General features: G+C 43.5%; 3 protein-coding genes and 1 pseudogene across 3 annotated transcripts; 2 read left to right on the forward strand and 2 right to left on the reverse strand.

The window, feature by feature from the left end:
- The first annotated feature begins 2,564 nt into the window (after positions 1-2,564).
- Positions 2,565-6,678, forward strand: LOC139835849 (uncharacterized). Its single transcript, XM_071825732.1, has 3 exons — positions 2,565-4,251; positions 5,122-6,565; positions 6,657-6,678. Exons 1-3 carry the CDS (start codon positions 2,565-2,567, stop codon positions 6,676-6,678), a joined length of 3,153 nt encoding a protein of 1,050 aa, XP_071681833.1.
- An 823-nt stretch (positions 6,679-7,501) lies between these two features.
- On the reverse strand, positions 7,502-9,366 carry LOC127336073 (cyclin-P1-1). Its single transcript, XM_051362838.2, has 2 exons — positions 8,881-9,366; positions 7,502-8,040 (listed from the first exon to the last, which is right to left on the reverse strand). The coding sequence occupies exons 1-2, from the start codon at positions 9,240-9,242 to the stop codon at positions 7,635-7,637; spliced, it is 768 nt and encodes a 255-aa protein (XP_051218798.1). The 5' UTR covers positions 9,243-9,366; the 3' UTR covers positions 7,502-7,634.
- Positions 9,367-10,975: 1,609 nt separating this feature from the next.
- Positions 10,976-12,447, forward strand: LOC139835850 (uncharacterized; annotated as a pseudogene).
- A 10,300-nt stretch (positions 12,448-22,747) lies between these two features.
- LOC127336072 (ethylene-response factor C3-like) lies at positions 22,748-24,084 on the reverse strand. The gene has a single exon (XM_051362837.2). The coding sequence runs from the start codon at positions 24,071-24,073 to the stop codon at positions 23,252-23,254; it is 822 nt and encodes a 273-aa protein (XP_051218797.1). The 5' UTR covers positions 24,074-24,084; the 3' UTR covers positions 22,748-23,251.
- Positions 24,085-24,571: the final 487 nt, after the last annotated feature.

Below are 24,571 nucleotides of genomic sequence, written 5' to 3' on the forward strand. Positions count from 1 at the left end.
GAGAGAGAGGGAAGCGGCCGCTGCTTCGTGCTGTTTTTGTCATGACTTTGGAGGCGATGGTTTTGCAGTTTGGTCCTTGGACGGTGGAGCTATTACGGCGCAAGTAAGAGTTGTAGCCTTCTAGGCCTATTTGTTATTTCTCTATTTATAGTGGCCCCATTTGTTATTTATCGCCAAGACATGCATGTAGAATTACAAAGCACGATAGTTGATCTTCTAACAAATGTTTAAGTTTACTGTTCTTACTTGATGTACATTGTACAATGATTTCATGAGTTGACACTTGGTATTCATTTAGTTTATGGAGTTGTTGAATGGTTAGTTAGAATTGTACCAACATCTAAAAAGGGAAAGGATATTTAGATCTCTCGATTTCCACACCAACGACGATGGGAAGGGAGATGGGTGGTGTTGCTCATGCCAACATAAGTAACACCACCACATGTAGAATTGTGCCATACAAGATCTACAATCACACACCCACCCCCACACCAATATATGGTGTGGCGCATGTGAGTGGCGCTTCGGCTCCCCATGCGCGTTGCAAGCACCAATGTGGGAGAGACGTAGATATGAAGAAATATAAATATTGAAACGGTAATATATAATGCTAAATAGGGGCATGATTAGGGGGGGACCTGAGTTAGTTACTTTTGATTATCATTGCCATGTGGGAGAGACGTGGATATGGTGACCCTCCTACAAGCCTTATGGATGCCGCTGACTAGGGCATGCTCTCTCGTGATCATCATTGATGAAGCACATCTTTTTGGCTGGCACCGGCAGTTAGTGGAACATTGTGACTTTACTTGGCTCAACGATGAACCTAGAGGAAGAAGAAGGTTGTCACTGTCGAGGGATAAAAATATTGGATATCTAAAAGACCTCCTGAGCGTACCCGTGAGAGCAGGTGATTTGTTTGGTCACGATACACTCAGATGGTACGATGGACGACTTGTACCCTGGTTCGGAACCATTTTTCATGGTTAACCCTAATATTACTTGGATTAATTATATGGGGGTTTGATTTTGCATAACTTATCATAAATGATGTAGCTCGACGAGTTCAGGTGATTAACACGGTCGATCTAATTGTGTTTGAAACGGGATAGAGTGCCCTATACCGATCTGACTTCTAGATGAAGATGGCTTGAGATTATGTAGACTTGAGGAGCTTCGTCCTTGGGAGGGCTTTGTATACTCTTTGTATAGTCGTAAATAGGTTGTTGAATGCCTTCCATTTGAATGAGAGTCCTTTTGTTGCACAATTGGAAGTCCCATCGATACAAAAGTAGGTCTCTGGATTCTGTGGCTTGTTCTTCCAATTCTTTTAACTCGAGAAACCTTCCGAGTGGTATGAGGATAACCCGTCTCGAGTATCCTATCTATGTAGATGCATGCCCTCCTAGCCTACACGAAGTACACAATGCTGTGGTAGGATATCAAACTATCCACCGTCAAACACCAAGAATGTTAAAGATCTACGTGCGTAATTCATCATTAAACAACCTCGTGAACGTGTAGCGAAAACATAAGAGCAGCAAAGGCAAGCTTGGCGACTTCCACTCATAATCATCTAGGCTAGAACCCATAAGGGGTCTGCCAAGATGGAGGTTTAGGTGGAATTAGATGCATCTCATGTGAACACCGCACAAAGTTGTGTTCGCTCCCCAACTGAAGGAAATCAAGTTATACATCAAGAAAAAATATCAAAATCTAGAAAATAGAAATGAACCATGGTTGGATCCCACCAAACACTTCCTAGCCGCGAGGCGCACAAGCAATAAGCCCGGCAAGATATTCACCTGCACCAAATATTTGAATAACAAAGCCCTAGAACTAAATCCAAGACGGGAAACTACAACATAATGGGGAAGGGACATGGCTTATGTGTGTCACATTGACTTTTTCTCGATCCCTTCCACCTCTATCGCTGCATTTGCTTTCCGAATTTCAAGAAGAAAATAAATAAGAGAACACACCCTCCCTTAGGCCGTACAATACATGCGAGATAAGGCAATGCACGGTTCTTGTGCTCTTGGCTGGTATCGCACTGACGTCACATGTTGGAGACCCCTGTTTGTATAGTAGAAAGGTAGGAGGACTAATGTGTAAACTGTAATATGTATTTAGAGAGAAGTGGTTGGCAGAGGATGGTGCCATCGAAGCTTCGGGACACTAAAAATCCCCACTCCCCCTAACCCTATCTTCTGAGAAATTGCTCACCAGCGATCTGTGATTTGGTGAGAGATATACAATATGGTATCAGAGCACTCAGCTGGGGCACGGGCTGGTCGTGCTGATTGACGGCAGCCAGGTCCTGGTGGTAGCGGGCCGGTGTGGGGCTGCACAGGGAGGTGATTGAAGGTGGCTGTAGTGAGAAGAAGGGGCTAGAGTCGAGGATCTCTCCCATCAGCTACTTTCTTGGCTAGATCCAAGTCAGGCAAGGTGAGATTGTGTTGTGGCTATAGCTGTGGTGAAGGTCTCACGTGAGGCCAGAAGCTGTGGTATTTTTCTCTGATTGCTATTCATTTGAAGCCTGTGGTGAGGACTAATTTGCGATAATGGGGGACAAGTCAGACAAACCATCGGTTGTCACATCGGGGGAGCTTGTTGCGGTTCTGCAAGCAATGGATGAGAAATACAGATTCATGTTTGATGCCCTAAGCAAACAGGGAGGAAGCTCAAGGCCAGATGGTGAGATTAAAGAGGATATTCATCCTCTGCAGATGCCTCATGTCAAGTTGGAAGGATCTGAAACTTACGCAAGCTGGGCAGAGCATGCTGAGACAATTTTAGTCTCAAGGAAACTGGAAGGCTACATATTGGGCACGGTTGAAAAACCAACAGAAGAAGATTCAAAGGAGGGACAAAGGTGGAAGATGACTAATGCATTAGTAAGAGCATGGTTGTTGAGTTCGGTGTCACCTCAAATTGCCAAGCAGGTTGAGAGGATTAAGGAAGCATCAGAAATTTGGCGGCTGTTGAAAGGCACCTTTTCTGGGGTTGGAAATGAGATGCTTGCTTGTAGAATTCAGCGAGAGTTGCAGGAGTTGTGTCAAGGTGAAAGATCTGTAGTTGAATATGTGTCCGAGCTAAAGAGGTTGTGGAGTGATCTAGATTATTATGACCCAATCGATCTGGAGTGTGGAAAGTGCATTGAGAGGTTCAGCAAATGGACAGAGAGAAAGCGTGTGAGGGACTTCCTCAATGGACTCAACTCAAAGTTTGAAAATAGGAGAGCTGCGTTGTATGGTGCTAGAAAACTACCTAGCCTGGAGCAAGCAATCTCTGCAATTATTAGTGAGGAGACACGGCTGAAGCTGGAGGTGATAGGACCAACCACACAAGGTGTGTCACATAGGAGTGCAGCCTTTCTTGCTTCAGAAGGAGTGGGCTACCAAAAACCAGGAGCAATTACATCTGCATCTGAAAGGAAATGTTATGAATATGGTCAACCAGTACATATGCAGAATGCTTGTCCTGAGTTGTTTGGAGGAGGTAGGGGCAGAGGACATGATTGGCGCGGAAGAGGCCGTGGACGTCTCCCTTATGGACGACGTGGTGGAGCTAGAGCTCAAGGCTTACGGCTGGGGGGTAGAGTTAATACTTGTGCAGCAGTCGAGGAAGCATCGCATACTATGAAGGTTGATATGACAGTTGATGAATGGGAGAGATGGAGTCAATTTAAAGGGTTGTCCCTCGGTGAAAAATCATCTGCTCAAGCCTCTACATCGCTTACTACAGCCTCAGCTAACTTTGGTGGTAACAATTCTAATACTCTAAAGAATAAATTATTTGATGCAACATGGCTAATAGACTCAGGGGCATCTAGACATATGGCTGGTTCCTATGGAGACTTTCTAGATTATGTTCCGGACCAAAAGAAATCAAATGTAAAACTAGCTGATGGTTCATGGCAACTCACTAAGGGTTCGGGGACAATTATATGTAGACCAAATATGGCCCTTTCATCTGTTTTGCATGTTCCCTCGTTCCCAATCAACTTGTTGTCTGTCTCTTGTACTACAAGAGAGCTGAATTGTGCTGCTATATTCTTTCCAACATGGTGCTTATTTCAGGAACTTGGGACTGGAAGAGTACTTGGGACAGGGAGCATGCGTGATGGGTTGTACTACTTGGACAATAACACGCTGCATGTGGTTGCTGCTGCTTCAACCCACTCTCCACAAGAAGACCTTCTTATTCATCATCATAGGCTAGGGCATATCCCTTTTGCTATTTTAGGTCGTATTTATCCCGAACTCTATCATAGAGTTAGTAAGGACATGCTAGTGTGTGATGCTTGTCAGTATGGGAAACAAACTCGGAGCTCTTATATTTTGTCTGATAATAGGAGTACTGTACCACTTGAGACTATCCATTCAGATGTATGGGGCCCTAGTGGAGTATCGTCTCTTAATGGATATCGTTTCTTTGTCACATTCATTGACTGCTGTACTAGGACAACTTGGGTTTATGTGTTAAAACACAAGAGTGATGTGTTTGAATGCTTCATGGATTTTCATAAACTAATCATGACTCAATATAATGCATGTGTGAAAGTTTTCCGTACTGATAATGGCACAGAATATGTAAATAAGGAGTTTGATGAATATTTGTCAAACTTTGGAATTTTTCATCAAACTACATGTCCGAATACCTCTGAGCAGAATGGTTTAGCAGAGAGGAAAAATATGCATCTATTAGAAATTACACGCTGCATAATGATGGCCATGAATGTCCCAAAGTTTCTGTGGAGTGAGGCAGTGATGACTGCTGCATACTTGATGAATAGAATGCCGTCCAGAGTGTTGGGTTATAGAACTCCAATTGAATGTTTGACAGGGTCGACTACATATGTCGTTCCACCTAAGGTGTTTGGTTGTGTTTGCTTTGTGAAGGATTATAGACCAAGTGTTGGGAAGTTAGATCCCAGAGCCTTAAAATGCATATTTGTTGGATACTCGGGTAAACAAAAAGGGTATAAGTGCTGGTGTCCTTCCGAAAAAAGGATGTTTGTGAGTATGGATGTAATCTTCAGGGAATATGAGTCATTTTATGGGGAACCAACGGATCTATCTGATGTTTTCCCTAATTCTTTTAGTAATGATGTCTTAGATGCAGGCTGTGAGACAGGGGGAGATAATAAAGGAAAAGACGATTATGAAGCATCAAGGGAAATGATTGGGGCAATGATACCAACAGGAGAGGTGCACGACGGTGATGAGGGTACGGCAGAACCAGAACAAGAACAAGAGCATGTTGATCAGCAAGGTATATCTAATGAAGCAAGGTGGCCAAGACCGAATGAAGAACATGACCTTCAAGTGTATAAACGTAGAAAGTGGAATGAGCGGGAACATCAGATGCAGGGGGAGGAACATACCCCTTTGAGACAAGATCTTGAAGCCCAAGAGCAGCATGACACGAATGGTACACTTTCATCTCCATCAGTTTCATCCCAAACTCCGCTATCAACCTCTACAAGTGATGGTACACCCTCTTCTACATATGATGACCTAGATATTCCCATTGCCCACAGAAAGCAACCTCGTATTAATGTTGGGAAATTGCCGTCAAAGTTATCTCCATATAATACCTCTTATCATGTTTCATATTCATCAGTGGATCCTAGTTATAAATCATTTATAGCTGCTCTAGACTCAACAACACCTATCCCACGTGATTGGCAAGAGGCCAAAAAGGATCCAAAATGGAGAGAAGCAATGCTGGAAGAAATGGCAGCACTTGACAAAAATAATACTTGGGTACTTACTCCCATTCCAGTAGGCAAGAAGATTGTGGGTTGTAAGTGGGTATTTACTGTCAAGCAAACACCGGAAGAAAGAGTAGAAAGATATAAGGCCCGGTTAGTGGCAAAGGGGTATAGCCAAACCTATGGAGTAGATTATGATGAAACATTTGCTCCGGTGGCAAAAATGAACACCGTTAGAACACTAATCTCAGTTGCATCAAACCTTAAGTGGGATTTATTCCAAATGGATGTTAAAAACGCTTTCCTTCGTGGAGATTTGCAAGAAGAGGTCTACATGGACATTCCTCCGGGATTTAGTAGTAGTGAAACTGAAGGGAAAGTATGCAAACTAAAGAAGTCACTTTATGAGAAGTCACTTTATGGACTTAAACAATCACCAAGGGCTTGGTTTGGAAGGTTTCGAAAGGAAATTTGCTCTTTGGGATATCAACAAAGCAATGCTGATCACACTCTATTCTTTAGAATTCATAATGATAAGATTGATATGCTTGTGGTGTATGTTGATGACATAGTAATTACAGGGAATGATGACGAGGAAATACAGCGCTTGAAAAAGACACTAGCAAGAATATTCGAAGTCAAGGACTTGGGTTCCCTTCACTACTTCCTAGGAATTGAGGTGGCATACGGGGCACAAGGTATTTACCTTTCACAGAGAAAATATGTGCTTGACTTGCTTACTGAGACAGGCATGATAGGATGTAAACCAGCGGCAACACCAGTTGAGCAGAATCATCATATTCTATCAGACTCGGGTGATCCAGTAGACAAGTATCAATATCAGAGGTTAGTTAGTCGTTTAATTTACTTATCACACACAAGGCCAGATATTGCATACGCTGTTAGTGTTGTAAGCCGATATATGCATGATCCCCAGTCTGGTCATTTGGATGCCGTAAAAAGAATATTGCGATATCTCAAAGGCTGCCCGGGGAAGGGGATCCTATTTTCTAATCATGGACACATGAGAATAGAGGGATACACGGATGCTGACTGGGCTGGATGTTTAGATGATAGAAGGTCTACCTCAGGCTACTGTGTATTTGTTGGCGGCAACCTCGTTAGTTGGAGGAGCAAGAAACAAAGTGTTGTCGCTCGATCCACAGCGGAGGCAGAATTTAGATCAATGGCATCCGGATTATGTGAGTTAATGTGGTTGAGGATATTGCTGACAGAACTTCACTTGTATGGTGATGCACCTCTTCAGCTTTACTGTGATAATCAAGCTACTATCAATATAGTTAACAACCCAGTCCATCATGATAGAACAAAGCATGTTGGAATTGACAGACATTTCATTAAGGAGAAACTCGATGAGGGGACACTTCGGGTTAGCTTTGTTAAATCTGTAGATCAGCTAGCTGATGTATTGACCAAAGGAGTTAGTGTTATGTCTTTTATGAGAATTTGTGACAAGATGGGGCTAATTGATATATTTTCCCCATCTTGAGGGGGAGTGTTGGAGATCCCTGTTTGTATAGTAGAAAGATAGGAGGACTAATGTGTAAACTGTAATATGTATTTAGAGAGAAGTGGATGGCAGAGGATGGTGCCATCGAAGCTTCGGGACACTAAAAATCCCCACTCCCCCTAACCCTATCTTCTGAGAAATTGCTCACCAGCGATCTGTGATCTGGTGAGAGATATACAATACATTTCACCCGCTGTAAATTCTAGTTCTAAAACAGAACTGTACTACAATCTAGTGGTACACGCATGGTATACAAAAATTCGCACATCAGCTAAACCTGGCTTCATTATCAATCCTTGATGCAATACATCTAAAAAAAAAAAAAATCCTTGATGCAATAGTATATACACGTCAAATCTGGGTAGTAGTTAAACTTGCACATCGTCAGTCAGAAGTCTGGCCCGAGAAGGAGTACCGTGCCGGTGCCTGCGACGACGAGTGCCGCCGCACGCCGGCGCCACCGCTCCCTGCCGCTGGCCCCTGGTTCCAGTCGTACTGGACGGCGCCGTTCGCGAGCCGGCTCCGGTTATCTTCGTCGTCGTCTCCGTCCGCCGATCGCTCCTCAATCTTGATCGACACGACGGCCTCGACTAATTCGTCGACGCCGGCGGCGTCCCTGCTGCTGTGCCGCGTGTCGTCCTTGTCGTGGAGGTGCGCGTGGTAGAGGTCGTAGAGTCGGCGGCTGAGCATGACCTCGAAGTCGAGCACGTCGAGGAGCTCCAGCTCGAGCTTGTTCATCTCCGCGTTGCTCACGCCGCCCACGCGCGCGAAGAAGGCGTTGTCGTGGTGGCTGCAAGACAGTGTGTTCAGTAACTGAACTTCAGTTAACTTATTTCACCACGATCTGGCACAGGTAAAACATCGCTGAACAAGTAAAAAAAAATACAGTACTGCATTATCGATTCCATTAATCATCCTGACTTGCATGATCATGCATGTTGCATCCATGATCTGTCTGATCAAGAGACATTATGCAGGTAGTAGTAGTATTACTCTCATACATGATGCACGGGCCACTCAATTAATCTGCAAATGTACGTACGTACCTGTCATGTACATTGAATTATTGTTTGACGACATAAATACGGATCGATCATGAACCTAGTGCACGTACCTACCAGTCGTTATACAAGAGTGCGTGGCCCAAGTACAACAACCAATTGACTGATGTGACTAGGTGTAACTGAACACAATGAAAGCCAGTGGCATAATTCTTGTTTGATCTTAGTTGAAATTTGAACTAAAGCCATGACAAAAATTCTAAAAACGGATCGAGGGAGTATATTCCAATCCCGTTTATGTTGTTGTCAATGGATTTATTGTGGTCGCATTTTTCCGGAGCTAAATGTGGACGTGGTTGGTCTCCCCTATCTTTCCGTCGATCGCACGGCATTATCTCAGCCGTAGCAGTCAGTGAGCATCAGCATGACCAGTTAATGGCGGCTATGCTTTGGCTATTCTTGGTAGAACAGCGGGAGTGTGGCAGTAATCTTAGATCTTTGATTTCACTTCGCGTGGCATATGATCGAATTGAGCAAAATATATATGCAGTTCAGTACTTCAGTGCGCGGTGAATGGGTGCACTTTTTTCAGTTCGTCGCCGAGGCATGCAATGGATCGAGGTACTTACAAGTCGTCGAGGACCTTGGAGGCGACGAGGAGGCATGCGAGGAGCAGGCGGTGCACGTTCCTGGAGGCGACGGCGGCGGCGGGGCGCCGGTGCGCGGCCCTGTCGACGTACGCGTACGCCACCACGTAGCACTCGGGCTCCAGCCCCGCGTACCGGTGCACCCGCTCCAGGTACTGCGCGAGGCTGATCCGCGGCGCGCCAGCGCCCTCGAACGCCGTCATCCCGCTCCCAGTCCCCTCGTCGCCGTCGAGTGCGTCGTTCCGCGCCACGAGTCGCTGCACGGCGCGCGCCAGCATGCTTAACTCCGGCGGCGGCGGGGACGGCGGGGAGAGCATGCCTCCCGTGGCCCCGGCGTCGCCCATGCCGGCCCGTCCGCGCGTGGGCAGGCTTGCTCTTTTCGTCGGCGGCGTGCGCCTGCCTGCCTGCCGGATAATCAACGCGCACTTGGCCGGATGTTTGCTTGGCGGTGGTTTAGCCGCGGTGCGGCGGGCGTGGGGCCGCGGGTGACTGGTGGAGCTTTCTCTTCAGGTTGTCGGCCTCGCGAAGCTTGGACGGATGTCAGTGGAGATGGATAGGGTGGGTGGGGTCGCAAATCCTCTTTCCCGTTTCGATTTCGACGGAAGAAAGTTTTCTTTCGATTTTTTCCTTATTTGGCATGTCTTACGAGTTCTCTTGCAAGCTATTGGTTGGGTGGGTCAAGCACTCAAGCCTATAGACGCAAGCGGGGTCCATCATTAGCTAATTTCTATCCCCTTTTAGTTTTAAAAATAAACTAACTTTATTCATGATATTATTGTTTTGAAAAATAGTTAGTTCAATTTTATGACTAAAGAGGGTAGATGGTACCTATGGTGGACCACTTGCACCTTTAGTCAAGAAACCGACCGTTGCGCCATACACCGAGCTCAAAAACATTATCAACAAAATCCTGAAATTAGTCTAGGACCCTCAAAACAAAAATGAAGTAAGTTGTTAGGCCCCACACGCTAAATAAATGCCAAATTTGGGACGGTGTCGTCTACTCAGATCTGGTTCGAATCCGCTCCCCCTTTCCCTCTAGCTCCTCTCTCGAACCTCGGGTGGGTGAGCAGGGGCGCGCTGCACGGGCGGCCCGCGGTGGTGTGGTTCAGCCAAGCGACAGTCCGACGTGGCCCAGGTGGTCTTCGTGGCGGTGGCACGGCCTCTTGGCGGTGGGGAGTCGTGGTAGTCTGAGCGCGGCCAGCGGTGCCTAAGTTCGGCCCTTATAATGCTCGTTTTCCTTTTTGCAATTTCCCCCCTATCCATGAGTGTGTCTTTTTATAGCTCGGGCTACATGTAGCCCGCTTTTTTCAAAAATTCGAAAATGGCATCTTATAGTTTCAAAAAATTAGGAACAAAAATTCTATAGGTAGACAATAATGTACTCTACGACTGTGAGAAAAAAAAGTAATACAAAAGACTAAGTATTTTGGGCTGTGCAAGATTTATAAATCAATGGATCTAAAAACATGAATAGTACAGATTTTGAAACCTCGAACATTTGTCAGAATTTGTTATTTTTGTGTAGCCTCAAATATAACGTATTTCATCCTGAAAATTTGCACAATGGTAAAGTACATCATTGGCTACATCCAGTTTTTTTTTAATTTTAAAACTTTAAATATTAAATTCGAATTTTGTAAAAAAAACAGGAGATGTGTAGCTGGGGCTACACTTTGAGTTTCCCCATATCCATAGCTTATTCATCGTCCCAGATGAACCTCAATGGCCAACCAGACCGGACCATCGTTTTGTTCTAGGAAAGAAAATCATACGTTTTGCAAAAAAATAAATTGAAAAAATCGAACAAGTGATCTGATATGAAAAACGAAATTTGGCCGTACATGCTCCGTTGAGTCCTTCACGAACACGTCTTGGTTTGCGTCGCCGGTGCCTGGGTCTCCTTGGTTCGTTAAAATAGCGAGCGAGCCGCCGCCTCAAATCTAGACACCCTCGTTTCTTCCCTCCGAAAACAAAGAAAACTCCGCTCCCAGCTCCCTAACCCTAAATCCCAGCGTGTTGTCACGAATTTGGCTCGTCAAGCCCTTTACTTCCGTAAGCAGACCCGGCGACCCCCATGGCAGAAGAAGCTGTTTTCCCATGTGCTCTCAGGATCCTTCCGAAGTCCGAACCTTGTCTTGAACAAGACGAATCCAATCGTTCTTGGTGTGCAAATCATTGACGGAATAGCCAAGGTAACTTCACTTTTGGCTAGTATATCGGTTTGTCAATCACACACTGTATTTTCTTCTCATTCAACCTTAATGGCGTAGCATGTTGTTTATTAATCTGTTAAGCAGTCAAGACCTAATAAATACTCCCTTCGTTAGGGATTATAAGTCTGGCTCTAAACTATCAATTTGATCAACGTAATATAAATTATATAAACTAAAAAATTAAATTAATAAAAAGTATAATATCTAAACTTTCTAATAATATATTATAATATATAAATTATATTACGTTGGTCAAATTTCCACCTAGAAATATGCCTGATCTTATAATCCCTAAGGGATGAAGTACCTAGTAGTAGAAAACTTGTCCCATATAAAGGGCTTGTATGACAAAAATAAACACTGGAACTCGAGATCAAGAGTACATGATAACGGGCTAGCCCCAAAATCCGTATTTCCATGCCACCAAGAAATTTAATTTTTTTCCCTATGTAGAGGATGCAATATATGTGCATGTGTCACATTGTAATCCTAAATTTGAAAGTATGTAGCTTAGAAAAAAAATTACAAGTTCCGAATGAACAGTTTAAAGGAAACTCGCCCAACCCGACCTGTCTGTAACTTAAGGATCCATACATTATGTAACTTATTTCCAGACTACGTAATATCGGGTTCAGAAGTACCCATGTTCAGAAAATTCCCTTTACTTGTATGTTCATGTCTTCTTTTTCCCATGTGTAACATGATACCGATATTCGATATGAAGATATGAAATTACGGTTTTGCTATGTTTTAATCGTCGACTAGGAATCCCTTATGTCACATACGCCCAAAAATATGTACAACTATTCCTCATCTTGCATTGCCATGTAGGTGGGAACCCCTCTAGCCATACCTAGCAAGGATTTCATAGATATCGGGAAGATTGCCTCTATTGAAATCAATGACACGCAAGTCGACATGGCCACAAAAGGGCAAATGGTGACGATAAAGGTTGGCATTATCCTCAGTCCTAACGTTTATTTGATTTACTTCGTTCTGTCTAATGTTACATCTACTGGGCTGTGAACAGATCACTGGGAGCAACCCTGATGAGCAGAAAAAGAGTTACGGAGTGCACTTCGAGATGGAGGACGAGCTTGTGAGCCACATTACAGAGCGTTCGATCCTTCTTCTTAAAGAAACCTACAGGGCAAGTCCAATGTTTCTTCTTCATCTACACATATTGTGCCGCAGTCGCCTTTTTTGTATGCATATATACGAGTTGCTAATTATTTTTTAAAACATGCATTGCCACCAACAGGACGATTTATCTCTTGATGACTGGAAACTTGTTGCAAAGTTGAAGCATGTACTTGGGATACATTTTTTTTGAAACGGTACTTGGGATACATTGAGGGCCTAACTCAAGCCTGGTTGCGGGGAGGACTTAAGACTAGATGATGCGGACCGCCTCTTGACTGTACCGAGTGGAGTCTATTATAGTGATATCAATTCCATTGCAACAAATTTTATTTGTAGAATATAATTTGTGTATAATCTTTTGGCTGGGACATAACATACACAAGTGTTTTAATCATGGTGCATTGATAAGTTGTTGTGGTAATGTTTGTTCGACATAAAATTTTTGTTGAAGAGAACAACACAACTGTTAAATATCAACTTGTCACGGGTGGGCACTTCAGTCAACATGTCACAAAATGTGGCAGGCTGGTCATGAAGTTGCCAATTTGTGCGTCCCGTGGTCATTCTACTTTAAAACAAATAGTATTTTTTATATAACTGGCTTATAGTAGTAGTAGTGTCACATTTTCACATCTAGACTTGACCTTTTATCTTAAATTTTCGTGAACACATATTTCAAACTGTATGAATAAATTTGGTCTCAACATATGGAGAAAATTCTTAGTATATTATTACATTAAAGTTTTTTATAAATAAAATAAGTAAGTCTCCAACGCCGGCTGCTCCCTCTCAAATTCGATAGCTAGGGTTCTTCAGTTCTTCCCCAAATCTCGCGGCCCGGTGAGATCACATCACCTGATGGCCGGTGAGGAGGGCTTGTTTGATCGGCGCATCACCAGAAGCATGTCGGCGAGCAAGAGGGCAGCAAAGGCAGCGGTGTCTGGCAGCGAGGAGTCTTTGCTGACGCGGAGCCAACATATGATCAAAAAACCGCATCCGTAGTTACCCCCAAGACCTTCGCTTGTGGCACGCAGTTCAGTAGTTGTGGCGAAAATATCAGCTCACAAGATAGTTCTAGCTAGTAACGTTTTTGCCAATCCTGGAAAACAGACACTTCATGGTGAAAAGAATGGAGATATAGAAACTTAATGTTTGTAGACTACAATTGTACTATCGATGTGCTTTTTCGCCCCTCTGGGTAAAATGCACCCAAGATGCATGAAGAAAATCCGGTGAGAGGCTGTTGGCATGGACCACGTGTACTAGCACCTTTTTTTTTAGGGAGCACCTACTTTATACAGGAGGGCGTATTAAGGGCCAACAATCGTGTTTGGAAGCCCGGTCTGGCGGCCTGCTGAGGAACTCCGTCGCCAGCAACATTCGCTTCCAAGTGATCCGAGTCCGACACCGACTCGATCCTGTCGTCTTTATAATCTGCAGACAAGGCCGGCTGCACGTCCTCCAATTTGAGTGCTAGGGTTCCTACCAGATTCTCACGGCGCGGTAGATTGAGAAGCGAGGGAGATCAGATCCACCGATGGCCGATGAGGAGAGCTTGTCCAATCGGCGCATCACCAGAAGCATGACGGCGGGGAATCGGCGCATCACTGGAAGCATGACGGCGGGGACGGCCAAAGGCGAAGAGGAAGAAGCTCCAGCGAAGAAGAAGATGATCCGGCTGCCGCAGGAGGATCTCGATCGCATCCTTTCACGGCCGCGGGTGCTCGAACTCCCTCGTTATATCCAGGACCTGAAGAGCTGGAACCCTGACTTGATCCCGTCGGCGGAAGAGGAGATGGACGAGGAGATGGTGGAGTTCTACGACGAGGCGCGCCTGTTTTCTGATTCTGCAGAGGCTTACAGAGAGTTCCAGGCTTGGATACGCAGCGAGTACGACAAGTATGGCTACGTCGAGGTCGAGGATGACTACCTCGCTAAAGTGGAAGAGACCAGAGCATGGCAGGCAGAATTCAAGGCAGAGCTAGCCCAAGACATAGACGACGATATCTTGGGAATGCTCTTCAAGAACCAATTCTGAAGACGTCTTATCTGTGTTGGCCATCTATATGCACACCTGCATGTCCTGTGATGATGCAGTTTTAGAAGTTCAGCAATGGTGTTTCTTATGTCTTGTTGTCATCCCTCCGAACTATTGTAAACGATGAACGTCTTGTATGATGTATTTAACGAAGGATGCAGTTGTGTGTTCCCGCACTGCAGAATGTGTGTTGTCTCTTGCCTCTGATGATGCAGTTTTAAGACAGCCCAGGTCTCTTTTGTCATTATCCATCCTAGATGTGCTGCCACATGTGCTATGCTAAGCACTCATGAACGCCTCGTGTAATAATAATTCACCATGCTATATCAATGAGTTTACTATGGCAATGTGATTATTACAGCATTGTCTTTACAGCAATTCACTATGCTATATCAATGAGTACAAGGCTCGGTATGTTGTCAATTTTGCTAGTTGCTACACATCGGTAGGGCTTGAAAGTTTCACTACTAGGAAAACAATTAGCAATGGCGAGTGGTGCGCCAGTGGTGAGCCAGTACTACCGCTGCTAACAACTAGTAGTGGTGCGCCACTGGTAACGCATGTATCAGTGGCGCACCACTAGTAGAAAACTTGGTGCGTCACTGGTAAATTTTTGAAATTTGGATCTAGCACCATTTTTTTGATTTTATTTTGGATTTTGTTTGAAAATAAAGATCGAATTTCGTTCTACTCTACATCGTTATACGTTCTCCGTGAGCTCCAATTTTGGCCCGAGAGAAGATGAGGGAGGGTAGCCATAGCAGAGGAGGGAAGGGCCGGCAGACATGAGCAGATGAGGGAGGCGCCGGAGTAGAGGAGGGAGCATAGGATGGAGGAGATGAGAGGAGGGATAAGGGAGGAGTGGAGAGGAGGGAGAAGGTAGGAGAGACGGCCAGAGAGGAGGGAGGAGCCGGAGAGGAGGGAAAAGTCGGAGAGGAGAACAGAGCAGGGATGCCGGTGGTCGGAGGAGGTGCGGTCGGACGAAGAAGAGAGGAGTGAGAAGGGAGAAGAGAAGAAGAGGGCGGACGAGAGGAGAAGAGAATAGAAGAGAAGAAGTGGATGAAGGGAAGTGTGGGAGGAGGGAGGAGAGAAGGAATGATAAGGGTGGATGAAAGAGAGGGACTTGCCTCGACCAATCAGAACGCAGAATCAAGAGCACATAGATCATGTGTTTGTTTACACACATTGAGAGCTTGAATTCTCCATCTGAATCTGGGCCTCTAAAACTTAGCGGTGGCGCACCACAAGTCCTCGTGCGCCACTCCTATTTTTTTTTTGAATTTTTTCATCAAATCTAAAACCTCCGAAAACTCGGTTTGCATTTTTTATTTTGAGCAATCTAGAAAATTGGTAAACGTCGTGGGCTGCTAAAACCAGATGTAACTTTTTATGTAGATACATTTTCATATAAAAACCTTTTTCATCAAAGGTCGTATGTAAAATCAAGAGCCATTTTACCGAAACAGAGACAAAATGGATTTTTGGTGTTTCGGTATAAAATGTCTCCTCGAAGGATTTTGAAATTTGAAATTTCTATCAGTTATCAAATCATTTTTATAGGGCTGTCCGAAAAACTTAGAAATTTCGCCCAATTATACTTTCTTTTGTTTTTTTCTCAAAACTAAAAAGGCGATCCACGGGAGATAGGGGTTCAAATTTTGAGCTTAGATACCACTGACGCACCAAGACATGGTGCGTCACTGCTAAGTGGTCCCATTTTTCAGCCCTCTCAGTGAGGCAAGACACACCTAGGTATGGTACACCACTGGTATGTCTTGGTGGTGGGATCAACTAGACCTCGTAATAGCAGTGACACATCCCTGATCTAGTACGCCACTAGTATGTCAGCTAGCAGTGGCGCACAACATTATACTGATGCACCACTGCTATATAGTAGTGTTTTGCAGTTTTGTGGATAGCTGCATATAGCTAACCAAACCGTCCAATGTTTAGCTGAATGACGTACTCCTGAATTTAAGCTAGACCAGCGTGTTTCTTCTATCATGCCATGGTCGTTCCTAGATGTGATCTGCATTAGGTCGTCTCCAATATGGAAACAAGGCTAGGCCATTAAAGCCTCTAAGGTCGACCATAGTAAGAATAAAGCATTGTGAAGGTCGGCTAGAAGCAGAAAATTCTGGAGGTCGACCTTACCCATATGATCTGTCCATAAGCAATAGAATACAATTTTCTCTCCCTCCTCCCGCTGCAGTGTACAGGGAAGGGGCGTAGCACCGAAGGGAGTACTGCCAGTTGAGAAAAAACTGTAGATGGTGGGTTGTTGTTATTTTTCGGATGAAAGCTTAGTGTCTCGATGCTAACGAAGACGATGCATGCGGGTGTCGTAACCCACTTGAGGGAGTCTTTGCGGCTACCTTCTCTGCGTTAGGGCTCCAGGTGAAACCATTGACCGTCACGGTCTCGTCGACGCCGGCGCGCTGCATCGTTAACATAGGCGGACCCAAGAAAATTTGAAACCTGGGCAAACAATTTTAGTGTGCTAAATTTTTATCAAATACATATGAAATTTGGACGAAAATAGGCTTGCCGGCCGGCCGGAAGCCTGGGCGGCTGCGCGGGCAAAAGGGATGCTAGATCCACCTATGGTCATTAACCTCTTGGGGTCATCGGCATGGAGCTCAGGTATCCATCGTCTCGTTCTTGTGTCTTCAGTAGCAAGTTTCAGTTATCATTGTTCTTTTTTATTTATCTTTGTTCTGATTTTGTATTAGTTTGGTTTCATTTATAAATGGGGCCAAAAGTCTGCTTTGAAGAGGTACTATGGTTGTTGATATTTTTTTCATATTTAGAATATAATTTTCTCTCTTTCCTCAAGCTGCAGGGCACAGGGAAGGGGCGTGTTTGCGCAAAAGGTATAACTGCTTGTTGAGAAAAAGTTGTAGATGTTGACGGGGTGTTGATATTTTCGAATGAAAGCTTACCGTTTTTTATGTTTATGGTGGCGATGCCTGTGAGCGTCCTTGCGGCTACATTCTCTGTGTTAGGGCTCTAGCCTCTGGGTGAAAACCCTTGACCATCTCGGTCTCGTCGACAGTGGTGCGCTTCATCGTTACCCTCTTGAGGGCGTCGTCATGATCTCCAGGATCCATTGGCTCGTTCTGGTGTTCTTGGTGGTAGGCTTCGGCTCTTGAGGGCGAAGGCCTGTTTTGTGGAGGTATTATTGTTGCTGAACTTTCTTTTCATATTGTTGGTCAAATTTGAGAAAGAGAATAATTAAGCAATAGAATACAATTCTCTCTCTCTCTCTCCTCACGCTACATTGCCAAATGAAGGGGCTCTGTCGGTTGAGAAAAAAATTGTCTCCTATTTCAAGGATGTCTTATGGTTGTTCATTTTTTATTCTTAATTAAATTTGAGAAAGTTTAACTTTAACTAAATCTAAAATGTGAAGCAAAAAGTCAGAGGGAGTAGAAGAAAAGCAAGGGACTTTAATCAGTACTCCCTTTTTCTAGGATTCGTTTGAAGGTAACTCGGATTATCCCAGTATAGAAATACTCCTATAAACGAGCACCTAGGGTAGATCGATCAGGTGGAAGCGCGAATAAAACCAGATTCACTGCACTTGGAACGAATTGCATGCTAATTGACCTGATTTCGTATACTCGCACGTGACCTAGAAGAAGCCACTCACCACTCACCACTCACCACTCACCAGCATGTTTAGACCTTGACCTGGTCAAGACATGCATACATTACCTAACCTGCCTTGAGTTGAGTTCTTCTTTGCAATGCCACGTCAGCACGCACGCAGGCAAGCTCCATTCCACTACATCACTCAACATCAATAGCGCAGACCCTTCTTTGTTTGCTTTATCCATAACAGATAAATTCAAGCATGGCGCCTGCCATTATCCACTCTTCGTGCCCTTCTCTTAGGGCATCTACAATGCCAGCGCTAACAACGGACGCTAGGGCCAAATTCCCAGCAGTTAGGCCTAAATCCCAGTTGATCCCGGGAATTCGTCTTGCGTCACCGCTACCTATTGCGTCGGGCGCTCCCCCTTTTTCGTTTCTAAAAAACCGAATCAATCAGCTCATGGCCCTATCCAAGCGCAGGAAAAAATCTTTTAAGCGGTTGAAGTTAGCGTCTTCCATTGTGGCTCGTGACTCTTAGATGTAAATTCCCCGGTGGTTGATTTATTTTGGATACTTAAGCGCCTGCCTAAGAGCCCTCCATTGTACATGCCCTTAATTGACACTCAATTTCATGGTTAATTTATCTTAATACCAAATATATCTTTAAATCGTTTTTAGAATAAAGATTTCACTGCTCTCGGTTTCTGCGCATACATACCCATTATCATCCAATAATTATAACATTTAAAAAAGGAGCAATCTTAAGAATAAACATAGCAAGCTAAGTAGAATCAATGTCGCGCAAATCATGTGCAACCGCTAGTAATTAAGGAGTATGCCACCACGAAAAGGGCTTTAAAACATTTGACCCCCATGACATTCTTACCATACACTTCTAACTCTGTAGGGCCTATAAAGCCGTGTGGGAAACTGCCACACTTGGGGACCATCTGTTTGGATTATAAAGATAGATATGAGTTATTGCTGCTTCAAATATTTGAGCGTGCAACTCCCCTAAAATTAAACTAAAGCATTTCAGATCAAATATGTGCTAATGCATGAGGACTCATGTCATGAATACACGAGATAGTCACGTCTAACAATAAAAAAAATTGTTCACAATGAATGTCTTGCATGCGTACATCCACCGATGCATTACTGGATGTGAGACTTACATTATCTACCAAAAATATACAATAAGAGTCATAGATATGCCTATGGCGCTTTAAAACTTGTGGACCATATGCAATATAGCTCATTCATTATTTAAACCACTTATAAAATCAGTAAGCAATATCGACCCCAAATAGCTAATAGCTGATTCTCTAAAACAAGAGACAATAGGGGAAAACAAACACATTATGCACTACTTCACTTAAACACACCAGGTTATTTGTCAACTTGTGGTGCATCCGATCAAGTTGAATTCACATATGTTGTTGTTTGCTTTCTTTTCTATTACTATGGAGAAATGACATATAATTTAATTCAATATATCATTCCTAAACCATTCTCATTTTGTTTGCGAGAATGTTGCGAGCCAACACAAACATCAGTCATCTACATTTGTTCTAAATTTTTGTACCCGTAGTACATTGATATGTCAATAAAACTTACCTAGTTTTTCCACTAAAACCATCTTTAATATACTTTTTTGTTCCTAACACATTAAACACGTATTTTGTTTCCTATATAATAGTTGAAACTTCCCTGTTGGAAAATTAAATCACATCATACCATTACAATACACCCATGTGAATTAAGTTGACATAAGATGTTTTTTTTAGGTTTTTTGATTAGGAAGTTTTATTGCACCATGCTTCATCTAATATAAGTGAAGATGAAAGGATGACAAAATTACATTCAGATATAAATTTGTGCAAATTATAAATCTACAATGTATATATATGTGTGTGATTGGGGCAATTTCCTTCTCTTTAAATTTATTATAGTATATAGTGTTCAATGGTATATATAAGCACGTCAAATACCTTAATACTCGAGTATAATTATTTATTTTAGTGATAATAAAAATAAATATCTATATTATATGAGGTGTCAATAAGTACAGATATTTATGTTTGGTTTGCACCATCACTAGTTAGCATTACTACTCATCCTCTCATGGCCAAATTTTCCATTCAATAGATCTCGGGCACTTATGCTTGGTCAGCAAGAAAGAACGCATTGGTCTATGTACCTTTGGGCTTTATTCTAAGGTCATGTGACAAAAGTGTTTGCAAACTTCACACAACATCTATATTTTCATGTAAAATGGAGAATTTTTTTTTAGCTCAAACTTCAACAACACAATAATATACATTAGAAACATATTATAATTCATCAAAGTACTACATTCTCTTACAGAATTATCCCTTTTTAAATTAAAAATGTTGTGGCTAGAATAATATATTTTATTGTTTATATTAGTAAGTTCAATGACACATATCAATGGGTGCAAGAGAAACAAAAACATGTAGTATGTTTGTCGAGTGAGATTCACATTCAAAGTAATAAAATATTTAACTGACCACTAAGTACCGAAACTGATTTTTAGATGTATCTCAAAATAATTTAAGTTACAAATAATGCATATACATATTATTCAAGTCATTGAACTATCCATGAACACTTGCCTACTCACTTTACTCTAGGGCTCCTTTGATTCAAAGGATTTGCATAGGAATTGTGTAGGATTTGGTTCCTATGGGAAAATTTCCTATACATGTTGTTTGATTCATAGGAACATATCCTATAGGAAAAATTCCTATAGGAATCTTGTAGTGTAATTCCTATAGGAAAAAAGCATTAGCTTATACCTCATGAAAAAATTCCTTTGCTTCATCAAACACACTTCATCTTCCTATAGGATTCAAATAGACATGCCATTCCAATCATATACCTTTCCTATTCCTATGCTTTTCATATCCTTTAAATCAAAGGAGCCCTAGTGGGTGACTAAAAGAAAGGAAAAACACATACTAACTTTATGAAGACCATAACAATATAGAATTTATAATGTAATTATTGATAGTTTTTCCAAATATTTAGTTAAACTTTAGAAATTTTGACTTTGAATAAAACCAGAACCTGAAGTAAATAAAAACTCAAGGCGTACATATAAAAATATGCAATTTGCACATTCTGATTATCTGGGCACACGAACATGCTAGGATCTTTCTTACAACCAATCAATCAAAGAGTATATAGCCGACATTGTCTAGGATAAAAAGTAGCAAGCCTTGCGACACCTCAAAACAAACCCACGTCTTGTACCCCTTTGTCCCTAAGAAACGCTCAAGAGGCAACTAGGGTTTCTTCGCTTCCTCTCGGCGCTACCGGCGATCTACCTTGCTTTTGTGGCCTTCGGGCCATGGAGGCAGGGTGGATCTCGGCCCTCGCCGGCGGGAGGTCTCCGTTTTCCTGGTTTTAAGGTTTTAGTTTGATGGGGCGACGCTCACGTGGAGGCGGGGGCATCTTTTTCAATAAAATCTTCCCGGCTTTAGCCCCATCTTGACGGTGACGTCAAGAAAGCTTTTGGGAGTAGTGTGGTTCTCGAGGACTTCTTCTGGCTGGGGGAGGGGAGGGGGTCTCCATATCGTCATGGAGCTTCATCGGTGGTTATTCATTCCTCTTCATCTTTGGGACAGATGTGGTCTTCTTGACCCGTTTGATGACTTCCCGTCCGCAACCAATAACGTTAGGCCGACTCGGGGAGGAGCGGCAGCCGCGGCGCGCCGTCACACGGTCTGGAGGTTGAAAACGAAGGGCATATCAAAACATTTGTTGTAATTTTTATTTTTATTGTGTTGATTTGTGCTTTCGACGTTTTGATGTCAGGGTTCTATTCGTAAAAAAAGTAGCAAGCCTTCAGTTCAAAACAATGAAATTACATGTGGTGTAAATAGATCGCTTAACAAACATGGTGACGTCCAAAAATTATATTGAATTGTCTGCCAAAGAAAAGCCCAATGTTTATTAATTAGTACTAATGTGTACCAGGTATCAAGGATATTGCCAAAAGAGAAGAGACAAGACCCGAACCAATTTATTGAATCATGCAAACTGATGTTTATCACTCGACGGAATGAGAGCAACCTATAGATGGTTTTGCACCACAAGCTATATCCGGTGGGTAGCTTGCTTGTCCTGGGCTCCTGGCCACCTCATTCCACACATGAACATGTGTACTACTTCCATGGCAGCTTGTGGAGTGTCAACTGTTCTTGCTGTGTTGATCACTCCGACGTGTGTCATCACTGTCATCAATATCCCATGCATCTTAATCTTAGATTGATGGTCATAATCGGTAAGATTAAGGTTGTTAGACGAAGGGAAGTTACTACTTCCACCGTTTTAATAAATAATGCTTATATTTTTTCTGAAAAGTTAAGTCAAGTAAAATTTGAGCAAACTATTAAAAAACTATCGATAAATAAGATATTCTATAGATATTAAATGAAAATATATTTTATGATCTATCTAATGATATTAATTTTTTAGTTGCATATTAATGATTTTTCGTAGAAACTTGATCAAAACTTTGCATGATTTATTTTTTCAAAAATAATATAAGCTTTATTTATTAAAACGGAGGTAGTATCCAGTTCCAAGGGCCATGGACTATTTGAGAGTTGAAGAGATAATTTGCTTGCCGCATGCTCTTGATGTGACTGGTTGGTCATAGTAGCAGAAGCTACTATCAGGTCAGATGTGCCAACCTGAATATATACACACATACTCGAATCGACCACCATAACTATTGTTTTTTATTACGCACGCACGTGGCTAAGAAAACTACTCACTCACCAACATGCATGTTTGGGTGCTTTCTATAAAGCAGGCCCTTGTGCCGGGTTGTCTAAAAAAATATGCATGTTTGGACCTGGTCAAGATATGCATCCATGCAAGTATTTTTCTGCATGTCTGCTTGAGTTCGAGTTCTCATTTTGCAAGCTCCATTCCACTTCACCCGTCAACACCAAAAGTCCAAAACCAACAACAATCTCTTCTAAACAGAATTTGGGGAACTATTCACAACAACTAATTTCACTGAATTCAAACCAAAACATTTGGCGCTTCAGAACTTATAGACAGCTCCTCAATCTGTTGACGATCGAGTGCGTGCTCTGATCAATGGAGAGGACGGGTTGCCCATTTCGAAAGAAAAATTCTCACCATGTTTTCGGTTTCTCCATTCTAGAAGAAAATCGATGGATCCTAAAGAAACTAGTCTAGCTGAATTGTCCAACACACAATCGGGGCTATCACACATACAGGGAAGAAAAGAAAGAAACCGGTCCATCATCTTCAACAACTCTCACCAACACTATTCTTGTCGATCATGCTCACTGCAAAGTCAGACGGAGTGGTGGCTCTGGCTCCAGCACCATGAAATGGTGGCGGTCGAGGTTGTGTTGTCCTGGTAGGCGCCGAGTAGCTCCTCCAGGTACTCTGCGCCGAGGTCCTCCAGCTCCATCACGCACTCCGGCCGCCGGGCGACCTTTGGCTTCCGGTTCGCCGCAAGCGGCCGCCTCCGATGCATGGAATGTCGTCGCTTGAGCGCCAGAACGGGCGACACCCCGTCGGCGCGGCCGCACACGTCGTCGCCGGCGCCGTCCAGCGACCGCCGGACATGGTCCGCTGGGAAGTTGAGCACGGCGGCGCTACCCCGCATCGCGAAGGCGGCCTGGTCGTACGCCAGCGCCGCCGCCTCCGGGCTGTCGAAGGTGCCCAGCCACACCCGGACGCCGTTCCGTGTCGAGTCCCGAATCTCCGCAGCGAACTTGCCCCACGGCCGCTTCCGCACCCCGCGGAACGCACGCCCACAGCCGCCGGTGTGCCCCTCGTCTGCCTCTTGTTTCATTGGCGTCTCCGTCTTGGGAGCTTGCACGGGGGCGTTCTGGGAGTGGGAGAGCAAGTCGAGCAGGAGCATCTCGTCGGCGTCGTTGGTGTCGAACGGGAGCAGAGGCGGTGTGGCCGGGGCACGGTGCCACGGCGCGGAGTCGGCCGAGCTGGCGGAGGAGCCCGGCGAGTGGAGTTGAGCGGTCGGGAGCTGGTGGCATGCTGCTGCTCGTCGGTGCGTGGTCATGGCGCGACGGGTCAAGAAATTGACCACGCCGGTTGTGAGGCGTGGAGAAGAAGATGAAGAAGAAGCGGTGCTGCTAGGATCAGACGACATTACTGGATTTTCTTTCGATCTTGAGTTGTAACGGTTGGAAGCACGCAAGTTATATATAGTGGCGGCAAGAGGTTGGCTTGGGAGGCGTGGAGAAAAATACTCTGTTTTTTCACTGATACTTGACAAAAATGCTCTGTTTGGTGGGTTTCCTGAACTGTTTTGGATGCCCTGCCTATTGGGGCTGAGATAATAATTCAGTACTGATGGCGACGTGTTTTGATTTCTACTAGTAGGAGTAGTAAGTTAGTTCCGGTGAGGTTTCAAAAAAAAAAAGTTAGTTCCGGTGAAGAGGGAACATAAAAAGAACATCAAGCTACACGTAGCTCTTTATTTGCAAACATTCCGAATTTATATTTGAAAATTTAAAAAAAATTGAATTAAAATTTTAGAGATAGTTAATGATGTATACTATAGTGGTGTAAAATCTTAATACAAAACTACTTTATATTCTATGCTACACAAAAATGATAAATTTTTTAGTAAATAGTGCACATTCAA

Source organism: Lolium perenne, chromosome 2 (genome assembly GCF_019359855.2).
Source record: "Lolium perenne isolate Kyuss_39 chromosome 2, Kyuss_2.0, whole genome shotgun sequence".
Taxonomy (NCBI): Eukaryota; Viridiplantae; Streptophyta; class Magnoliopsida; order Poales; family Poaceae; genus Lolium; species Lolium perenne.